The sequence below is a fragment of the Herpailurus yagouaroundi genome, unplaced genomic scaffold, assembly GCF_014898765.1.
Source record: "Herpailurus yagouaroundi ecotype Mexico unplaced genomic scaffold, PumYag 191, whole genome shotgun sequence".
NCBI lineage: Eukaryota > Metazoa > Chordata > Mammalia > Carnivora > Felidae > Herpailurus > Herpailurus yagouaroundi.
Window position 1 is genome coordinate 5,971,808 of NW_024412422.1, and position 10,810 is coordinate 5,982,617.

At 45.0% G+C, this 10,810-nt stretch overlaps 1 protein-coding gene across 3 annotated transcripts in view; it reads left to right on the top strand.

Moving 5' to 3' along the window:
* The window catches only part of VSIG10 (V-set and immunoglobulin domain containing 10), a 36,061-nt gene extending 25,332 nt beyond the window's left edge, over positions 1-10,729 (top strand). The window contains exons 5-9 of one of the 3 annotated variants that reach the window (XM_040443762.1): positions 1,081-1,374; positions 4,003-4,113; positions 4,952-4,964; positions 6,399-6,616; positions 8,026-10,729. In XM_040443762.1, the coding sequence (XP_040299696.1) occupies positions 1,081-1,374; positions 4,003-4,113; positions 4,952-4,964; positions 6,399-6,616; positions 8,026-8,078 (689 nt within the window). In that variant the 3' untranslated portion in view covers positions 8,079-10,729. Of the gene's footprint in view, positions 1-1,080; positions 1,375-4,002; positions 4,114-4,948; positions 4,965-6,398; positions 6,617-8,025 lie in introns of all 3 variants that reach the window. The other 2 variants (XM_040443761.1, XM_040443763.1) reach the window with 2 other exon arrangements.
* The last annotated feature ends 81 nt before the right edge of the window (positions 10,730-10,810 follow it).

Genomic DNA, 10,810 nt, shown 5'->3' on the forward strand with positions numbered 1-10,810 from the left:
GGCCCACTCAAGTCAGACCCTGAGGCCACAGGGACGCCGCATTCTGAGTTGTCTACGACACAGTTGTGATAGACTGATGCTTCCCCCAAGATGTCCGTGTCCTCATCCCTGTGACTGTTACCTTACATGGCAAGAGAGACTTTGAAGCTGTGATTTAAGATCTTGGGATGGGGAGATCATCCTGGATTATTGGGGTGGGGCCGTTGTGATGACACTGACCTTCTGAAAAGGAGACAAGGAGGGTCAGAGTCAGCAGCAGGAGATGTGACGACAGGTGTAAGAGCGGGTCAAGGAGGGGCCACGAGCCACGGAATGCAGATGGCTTCAAAAAGCTGAAAAGGACGTGGATTTGGCCCCCAGAGCCTCCAGAAGGAATGTGCTCAGCCAACGGCTTGATTTGAACCTCATAAGATCATTTCCAACTTCTGGCCTCCAGAACTATAAAAGAACCCATTTGTGGTGTTTTAAACCACGCAGTTTGTAGCAATTTGTTAACCGCGGCGATAGGAAATGACAGCTGCTTTACTGTCCCCTCAAACACTCTTGGCAGGCTGCGTGCCCATTTTTCATATGAGCAATCTGGTTATTACGCACAGAAGCCTATAGCATAGACATAAGGAGCATGGGCTACAAAAGCCTGGCAACTTGGCTGGTTTGCCCAACTCATCCTGGTTTGCCCAAGACTTTCCCCTTTTTCTCCCTGAAAGCCCCATGTCCTAGGAACCCCCTCAGTCGAGCAAACCAGGACTCTTGTTCATCCTAATCCTAGCTGCACCACTTAACTCATTGTGTGACTTTGAGCAAGTTACTTAACCTTCTCTGGGCCTCCATTTCCTCATCTGCAAAATGGGGATAAGGACAGGGTTTTTGTGAGAACTAATTGGGTTAATAAGCATAACCGTGCCTATCCCATAGTAGATGCTAAATAAATGTTAGCTTTTATTATCACATGAGACCAAGTGTGGTACAGAACTTCCTGTAGTTGTTTCATTAGGAAGGTAATAATATTCTTGAAAATCTCAGGCCACTGCTTGAGTCTCCTTGAACATTTGTCTTCTTTCTTTACCTTCTGTTCGCCAGGGAGTGCCTCCCTTGTCTCTGAGCCCATGAAGACTTGCTTCGTGGGGGGCAATGTGACGCTCACCTGCCAAGTGTCTGGAGCCTACCCCCCTGCCAAGATCCTGTGGCTGAGGAACCTCACCCAGCCCGAGGTGGTCATCCAGCCCAATGGCCACTATCTCATCACCCAGAATGGCCAGAGCTCCACACTCACCATCCGCAACTGCTCCCAGGTCCTGGATGAGGGCTACTACGTCTGTCAGGCCAAGAACCCCGTGGGGGTGCGGGAGGTGGACATCTGGCTGAGTGTGAAAGGTGAGTAGCCCCAAAGGAGGATGGTTGAGAGCTTCAGAGGACCTTCCACTAGCATGAGGACAGTTCGGTGCTTCCATATATGACCAGGTGGTCACTGCCATCTGGGAGAAGGCCTATCTGCTTGCCTACGACTTGACAAGGTGGAAAAATTATTATCCAGTCCTACATTTCCAACATTGCATGGGGAGAAAAAAGTAATTTATGTTGAGGCACGTGGCAGGCTCATTTGGAAGAGCATGTGACTCTTGATCTCGGGGCTGTGAGTTCAAGCCCCACGTTGGCATAGAGATTAGTAAAGAAAATATAAAATAAAGCTTAAAAAAATAATCTGTTACATCCCTAAGAATATACATTATAAAATATATTTTAAAAATACGAAAAGTGTAAGTTGTGACGCATAAGAGCAAAATGAACACCCAAGAAACTACCAGCCTGTTTAAGATACAGCGCCAACAATGCGGAAGTTACTTGTAGGTAGTGTGGCTAGATTTAGGAAATTAGAACAAAGCTAAAAAACCTAGGATGCCCTCTTAAATTTGCATGTCAGAAAAACAGAATTTTTTTAGCGTAAGCGTGTCCCACATTTTGCATGGGAGATGCCTATTCTAAAACATGATTCATTTTTTACCTGAAATCCAAATTTAAGTGGGCATGCTGTATTTTATCAGGCGACTCTACCTGTAGACTCCTTTCCAGTCTCATCCTGGGCCTCCTGAAAAATGTAATCACTATTCAAGAAAAATTTTACTACATAAGTGAAACGCCTGCTTTTTTCACTCCACGTTTTTGTTCCTAGGATTTATTCATGCCGATATGTGTAATTACACTTCATACCTCCTCACTGCTGTAGGATTTTCTGTTGTGTCACGATACAACTAAGTCACTAATTTTCCTGCGATGGCCCTTTGTATTGTTTCTGATTTTTTGTTGTTGTGATGAACAGAAGTGTTACTATGACAATCTTTTACCCAGTTTCTCCTGTACTTTTACAGCAGGTCCCCAGGCAAATACTTCTCTGGGATATATGTAGAAGGAGTAGAAATGAAGGGTTATAGGGCATGTGCATTTGTATCTTTATTGGATAATACCAAATTATTTTCCAAAGTGGTTGTACTGATTTCCATTCACAACAGCAGTATGTAGGAGTATTGAGTTGTTCTACATTTTCGCTATCAGGCTTTGTGATTTTTGCCCATCAAGTATGTGTGGGGTGGAATCTCACTGTTATTCTAATTTGCCTTTCTCTGGTTTCTAAGAAGATTGAGCATTATTTCATATGTGTATTTGCTATTTGTGTTTCTTCTGCGAAATACATGTGTGTCTTTTGACATTTCCTCCTTTCTTATGTACAAGTTCTTTAGAAATTCTGTTTACTAATCCTTATTAGTTTTACATGTTACAAATATCTCCTTTTAGTTTGTCTTTTTTTTTCTTTCTTTATGCTATCCTTTCATGAGCGTTCTTTTAGTAGTTAATTTTATGAGTCTTGTATCATTAGCAATTTTTTATGTCTTTTTTTTTTTATTTTTTTTTATTTTTTTTTTCAACATTTTATTTATTTTTGGGACAGAGAGAGACAGAGCATGAACGGGGGAGGGGCAAAGAGAGAGGGAGACACAGAATTGGAAACAGGCTCCAGGCTCTGAGCCATCAGCCCAGAGCCCGACGCGGGGCTCGAACTCACGGAGTGCGAGATCGTGACCTGGCTGAAGTCGGACGCTCAACCGACTGCGCCACCCAGGCGCCCCAGCAATTTTTTATGTCTTAAGACATCCTGTCTCCTCCATGGCTGCAAAAGTCCTATCCTATATTTTCTTCTAAAAAGTTTTAATGTTTTGCCTTTCACAGTTAAATATTTAATCCATCTAGAATTGATTTTTGTGAATGGTGTGAGGTAAGGGTCCAGTTTCTCCCCCACCCAACACCACCCAAATTTGGATAGCCATTTATTCCAGCACCATTCTTGAATAATTCCTCTTTTACCCACTAATCTGTCATAAATCAAATTTTCTTTTATGTGTAGGTCTGTTCTTAGATTCTTGATTCTGTTCCATTCATCACTGTTTATGACAGCACTAATAACTCATACTCTTAATTTCTGTGACGTTATAAACAGTCTTGATGTCTGGTAGACGGAGATGTTAACTTTCCAGTGTTTTTGTTTTTTTTTTAATGTTTATTTATTTTTGAGGGAGAAAGAGCGCGAGTGGGTAAGGGTCAGACAGACAGGGAGACACAGAATCCAAAGCAGGCTTCAGGCTCTAAGCTGTCAGCACGGAGCCCGACACAGGGCTCAAACTCATGAAACTCGAGATCATGACCTGAGTCGAAGTTGGACGCCTAACTGACTGAGCCACCCAGGCGCCCCAACTTTCCAGTGTTCTTTTGTATCACGTGCTTCATTTGATTCCCACAAATTGAGAAAATGAGATATTTATCTTGCCTTATGGAGAGGTCACATGCTTTGCCCAAGCTTATGGAACCAAAGGAAGACTAGGACCCAGGCAGAGGAAGGGCGATGTCGCTCTTTCACCTGCCTGTGTATCAATTTTAATACATGCTGCCCAAGCGAGCACTACCTACGGGTGTATCCAGTGGAAGACTCAACAGTGTGATTTGTCTTTGTAGAACCTTGGAATATTGGTGGGATTGTGGGCACCATCGTGAGCCTCCTTCTGCTGGGACTGGCCATTATCTCAGGGCTTATGTTGTATTATAGCCCTGTGTTCTGCTGGAAAGGTAAGGATTTCTTGGGTCTTTTTGCTTACCTTTTAGGCTTCTCGAAAGGGTGTGGGTGGGGGTCACCTGGGTGGCTCAGTTGGTTAAACATCTGACTCTTGGTATCTGCTCGGGTCATGATCTCATGGCTTGCCAGGAACAGCTCTGCCCTGACAGCGTGAAGCCTACCTGGGATTCTCTCTCTCCCTCCCTCTCTTCCCACTCTCCTGCTTACGTGCATGCATTCTCTCTCTCTCTCTGTCTCTCTCTCTTTCTCTCAAAATAAAGAAACTTAAAAAAAAAAAAAAAAGGGTGTGGGTGGGGGAAGGAGGCCCTAACTGTGCTCCCACCTGAGGTCCCATTCTATAGGCTTCTTCCTTGGGTCCAGATGATGTGCAATAATGAATATCCTAAGTACCATTCCTGAATACCCTGTCACCTCTCACGTTGGGTCAGTCTTCTCATTTCTCTGTCCTTTGGTAAATGTTAGATCAAAAACATTTTTTGAAAGACAGATACCATATGTTTTTAATCTTATGCGGATCCTGAGAAACTTAACAGAAGACCATGGGGGAGGGGAAGGGAAAAAAAGTTAGAGAGGGAGAGAGCCAAAGCATAAGAGACTCTTAAAAACTGAGAACAAACTGAGGGTTGATGGGGGGTGGGAGGGAGGGGAGGGTGGGTGATGGGTATTGAGGAGGGCACCTTTTGCGATGAGCACTGGGTGTTGTATGGAAACCAATTTGACAATAAATTTCATATTAAAAAAAAAGATTATACAAATATTTAAAAAAAACGTTTTTTGAGGCCGAAGTAGATGTTATTGGATATTAATTTTTTTCCTTTCTCCCTTCAGTAGGAAACACTTTCAGGTGAGTGTTCCTAGCATTGAGTCAAAAGCCATTTCTGTGATCTGTCTTCACTGCAGTTTTTGTTTTCTCTCGTAAGAGCAATAATAGCAGCCACGGTTGAGGACCCGCCATGTGCCGGACACTGGGTGAGGGGCTTCATTAGGCGTGATTATAAACTCTGTCGTAAACTCTTCTGGATGGTGGTGGCATCGCCATCGTCCAGATAAGGAGATGGACCCTCGGTGAAGTAATGTCTGCAAGCTCATCCAGGAAACGGAGGGCTGCGCCTGCATTCAGATCCCGGTCTGACTGATTCCAAAGTCTGTGCTCGTTTTACAAGGCCCGGTCTCAGGGTGGGGCACATTGCTGGGCTGTTACTGAAGCGTAAAGATGGTGTGTATGCATGAAGCCCGGCCGTTTGTGCATTTATTTCATGTCATTTTCTAAAAAGAGCTAAAAGGAAGCCTAAGTCCTGGTCTTACAGCATGTTTTGGGAGACTGGTCTGAGCTTGCCCAGAAGCCCCTCCCAAAAGGAAACCTCATTCGGGACAAAGCAACTAAATGGAACTTGGGTATTTCATTTCCTAAGGAGATTCTGGGTGGGAGCAAAGAACTCTTCTCTTTGTTCCTCTCAACCGGTGGTATTACTGTTCTGGGGTGATCTTTCCTGGGGAAACGTCACCTTTACTGCCCTATATTTGAGGGCCGTGAAAGACTCACTTTCATTCCCTGGGCTTATTTTCTCATAGGAGGAGACAGCAAGGCATAGCGGCAAAACGCTTTGGAATTAGTGGGCCTGGGTTCAAATTGCAACTCTGCCGTTCTCAAGCCCTGTGCTCATGGAAAATCCTTGACCTTCTCTGAGCCTCTGTCTCCTCATCTGTTTCCCAGAGGGAGACTGAAAAGATCGGATGACAATGTAATGCTCCTAGCACTGTGACTGGCCCATGGCACGAATGAGAAACGTACAGTCCAGCCGGGTAGGCAGAGTCAGTAACGAATCAGACAATAAGACAATAATTAAATGCCAAACCGCTGGGCATTCCCAAGTGCAGTCGTGGTTCAGGGCTTCCAGGGAGGAAGAGGACTTTACCTGGGCCTTGAATAACGAGTAGGAGGAGAAATTTCAGGAAGTAGAGCAGAAATAAAGGGCATTTCAGGAAAGGAACATAGTAGCATTCGTGTATGTGCTGTGAGAGGTACTCGGATGGTAGGTTCCTGGGACAAAGAGTCACCTACCCAAGGAGCAGGGGGAGATAATAAAACCCACCCAGGAATATGTGATTGTCTGTAGGAATCTATGGCAGCATCGCTTTGAGAGATTCGTGTGTGGAACGCACAAAGATTTTTCCACATTACAAAAGAGGTTGCGATAAATCTAGTGTTTTGTATTCGGTAAGGGCTGATATTGGAAAAAGGTATCTTCTTGATTATTTCTCCCCCTTTGGAAATTAGGGGGCAAGACATGGGTGATGTCATGGTTTTGGTGGATTCAGAAGAAGAGGAAGCAGAGGAGGAAGATGTGGCCGAAGAGGAGGAAGAAGAGGAGGAGGAAGCAGATGAGAGGGAGGAGTCGCCAAAAGAAATACATAAGCATGGCCACATCCATAGAGTGACCGCACTGGTGAATGGGAACGTAGACTGGATGGGGAATGGACTCCAGGCTCTGCAAGGTAAGCTCTTTTTCCTTAAAACCACCCTGCTAGGTTGCAGTGAGATTCCCAGTAAGAATCTTTGAGTGTGGGTTTTTTTTTTTTAATTTTTTTTTTCAACGTTTATTTATTTTTGGGACAGAGAGAGACAGAGCATGAATGGGGGAGGGGCAGAGAGAGAGGGAGACACAGAATTGGAAACAGGCTCCAGGCTCTGAGCCATCAGCCCAGAGCCTGACGCGGGGCTCGAACCCACGGACCGCGAGATCGTGACCTGGCTGAAGTCGGACGCTTAACCGACTGCGCCACCCAGGCGCCCCGAGTGTGGGTTTTTCCAAGGGTGGGGAAGACAGTTAAAGTTTAATCTAGCATCTGCTATCAACTCCTGACACCACAATTAAACTGCCAAACATTTATCAAAGACCTACTCTGGGGAAGGTGCGATATCGGCCCTGTTTAGAGGAATACAAAGCACCAATGATAACTGTAAGCTGGGAGCTTTGCAAGACCACTTAGGGTGCACAGAGTGAAAGCTGGGGAAGATTTAAAATGGAAGCAAGATTTTTTTTTTTTTTTAACATTGATTTATTCTGAGAGAGAGAAAGAGAGCATGCACAATTGGGGGAAAGGCAGAGAGAGAGGGAGAGAGAATCCCAAGCAGGCTCTGAGCTGTCAGCACAGAGTCCGACAGGGGGCTCGATCTTAAGAACTGTGAGATCATGACCTGAGCCCCAATCGAGAGTCAGTTGCTTAACTGACTGAGCCACCCCAGGCACCCAAAAATGGAAGCAAGATTTAACCATCATTTTGAGAGAGTAGCAGAGGAGGAATTGGGTTAATTTTGCCAGATGGATGATAGGTTTAAAAATAACAGGACCTCAGAGAGAGTCGAGTGCCTTGAGCGGCACATTAGTTAGGAAGAGCTTAATGGCACAAGTAGGATATGAGGCAAGTCTTTCAGGGCAGTGTTTGAATAAGCAGAAAGGAGAGAGGATTCAGGGTGAAGAGAACAAGTTTATGCAGGGTAGACAGTGAAAAGAACGGGAGAGGGCGCCTGGGTGGCTCAGTTGGTTGAGCGTCTCACTCTTGATGTTGACTCAGGTCATGATCTCACGGTTCGTGAGATCAAGCCCCGCATCAAGAGAGATTCTCTCTCTCCTCTCTCTCTGCCCCTCCTCAGGATTCTTTCTCTCCTCTCTCTCTGCCCCTCCTCTCTTCTCTAAATACATAAATAAAAGCATTTAAAAAAACAAAAGAACAGGAGAAAAAGGGGAACATATACCCTGCCCCACCTGCTCCCCCATGAAATCCAGTTCTGAGGCTCTCTAGTAAAGGACTAGAAATTGCAATGACTGAAACCTGATGGTGGAAATGGAGTCCCCTCTTGTCGACCTCACTCAGACTCCGATTGGCTTTTCTCTCCTGTACAGATGACAGCAGCGAGGAGCAGAGTGACATCGTTCAAGAAGATAGGCCAGTTTGAAGAAGAGAACTGTCCTTCGTTATCCTGTCTTGAAAGCTTTGACTTGACTCACACCCCTGCCTGAGGACTTAAAATGGTTTGGGACTCTCAGCAAAAAAGAAAAACACACACACGTATATTTCCTGCCCCCCTTCCTTTTTTTCCCTAAATCGGTTGACTTGCTGTAAGTTTTCTCATTGATGTTAAAAAGTATCAGGAACGGGCAGTATGGGGGGGAAAGGTGCGTTCGGCATCTGAGGTGCCCCTTTTCACTGTGACTTCTGGCTTTATCCAGCTTGACTGATGCTGATCTGGGGGGAGGCACTTGAGCTCTGTGCTCAGGGCTCTCAGTGCACCATGAAAGGTCAGTGATCAGCTTGCCCCAACACACAAGGGAATAATGCGGGGTCATGTCCCAGGTAAGCTGGAGATCCAGGTGGACGTCACCTCCCTGGAAAAGGCGAGGAGATGTCAGTTGCCGATGCTAGTCAGAGGGAGGCAGTTTGGCTCAGGTTTTGGAGGCTTGAATCTGGGCCCTGTTTCTTGTTTCATGGGCTCAGGCACGTTGCTTTACCTCTCCCCGGGACCTCAGTTTTCCTCATCTACCAAATAGGTGGAGTCATACCGGCCGTACAGGGTACGGTGGGTCCTAAATGAGGTACTTGTGGGTGTGAAAGTGCCCAGGAGGTGTTCAGTAGATGTTGGTTATCTTCTCTTTTGCCCTCCCTGGTGGAAGAAACAAGGTCAACTGTAAATTACAAGCTGCCACCTTGGCCTCCTGTTCTTTGTTGAATGGTTTCAGATGAGAGCTCTCCTGATGGTATTTGCTTCCCCGGAGGTATAGTTCTTTTCAAAAGAGGTAGGGGCCCATAAGAGGAAGTGCCTTTCACTAGAACCTCTCATTTTGCAGAGCTTCATATTTATACAAAAGCGTCTTAGGTGACACCCTATTGGTTTTCAGAATTTCCCATTCTTCCTTTCTCCTGTGGCTTTGAAAGAAGGCAGGAGAAATGTTTTGCAGGGGAGTATCTGGTGAGAAGTGCTCCTTGGGCACACAAGTTCATCCGGCCTCAGTTTCTAGATCTTGGAAATGGGAATGAGAAAACTTGTTTCCTTCCCACTTCCTAAGGAAATAGATTATGAGGCTACGTTGATCAATAATGCGAAGTTTGGACTGAAAATAACATATGATGAGTTTAAGCTGCTGTTTCCAGATCCCTGGACAGTTCAGAGATTTTTGTTTCTCTGATTTCATCCAAATCTCTTAAACATCAGGGACCTACTAAGGGTGCAAAAGATGTGTGCTAAACCTGAAAATCTGATGACTTGAGTTTGCACTCTTTACTGTTCATATCCTGCCTAATGGGCAAGACATGGGGCTTCATGGAGAACTTCCTTTCTCCAGCAATAGGGACTGGGACTCCTGTGAGACGAGAAGCTGGTTATCTGCAGGATTACCCTGGAGGTGTGGTTGGGACAGGTCTACTTTCTTGGATGAAAAGACTGAACTGAGAAAATCACTAGAAGTGAGCCCTGTTCCCAGCTCAGAGCTCTGGCAATCACAGGAGCTGGCTGCAATTTCTACCCCTCAGGAATAGCTGCGACCTGCTAACAGTTCTTGTGTGCTGGGTCTTTTGCTGCATTGTATTTCAGTACTTAACCACTCTGGCCAGCCTGAGTTAGCATTGTTTCAGAACAGGAGACTTGAGTTGCCGCTAAAGTCACTGAACACTGAGCTTGTCTCCCTTTAGAATCTTCCGTCATTAAATTCCTGAGGAGCCCACTCTGCAGAGGCAACCATGTTTAAAAAGAGAATAAGAAAAGAAACAGGAAAAAAAAATCCTTAGGTAGGAACACAGAGAATGATTTGTAAGATCACTGAGATGCTTTCCAGAACTTCCCTCTTCTCTTGCACACGCACTTGATGATCGAAAATCTTCGGGGAGGGGTTGTTCCACTATCAATAGGGGGCTTCAAACACTATAAAGCCTAGATTAGCTGACCCATGACTTCTGTCACTTATATCTGAGCCCTATGTGCACATTAATATAGCTGGGTCAATTAAGAGCGCAGGTACTGGGGTTCTTCAAGCTTTAAGGATTTTTACAGAATTAGGGCTTGCTTTTATTTTAAGTCGACCCCCACCCCCAAAATTACAAGCATGTTAACAGTGGGTTACAAAATCTGTGTGGCAAAGTCCAAGTTGTTACGTTGCGCTGTTACACAATCTTAACTGAATGTATTGTGAACTCCAAGATCTCCTTATCAGAAGCAGGAAGATAAATACTGAAGGGCTATCACAACTGACATTTCAGCAGGGGACACTGGGGAAGGGCTTTGGCAATCCTGTGGCTTTGATTATTAGTCCTAATTCTCACAAGTACACGCAGGCCCTATTACTGCAGAAAGCCCGTGATGGAAAACTCCAGAACCCATGCACCAACACCTGGAAAATCATTCCTGCCGGGTAAAGTCTATCATGATGCAGTAAGTGCCATGGGACTGACCAGGAACTGCTGCAAAGAAAAATTAGCAGATCCCTCTGCGTTATTTACATTTTAATATTTGGTGTGTGGGGGGGGGGGGGGGGGGATGGGTAAGAGAAATTTATTCTGAGGTTATAATGTGGATTTTTTAAAAAAGATTATGGAATAAAGTTATTTTTAAATAAATATTTTAATGGTCTTGATTTAGACCTGATTAATAAAACTGAGAGATTTGGAGAAATGGGTTTAACCTCCCCCAGTTTTTTT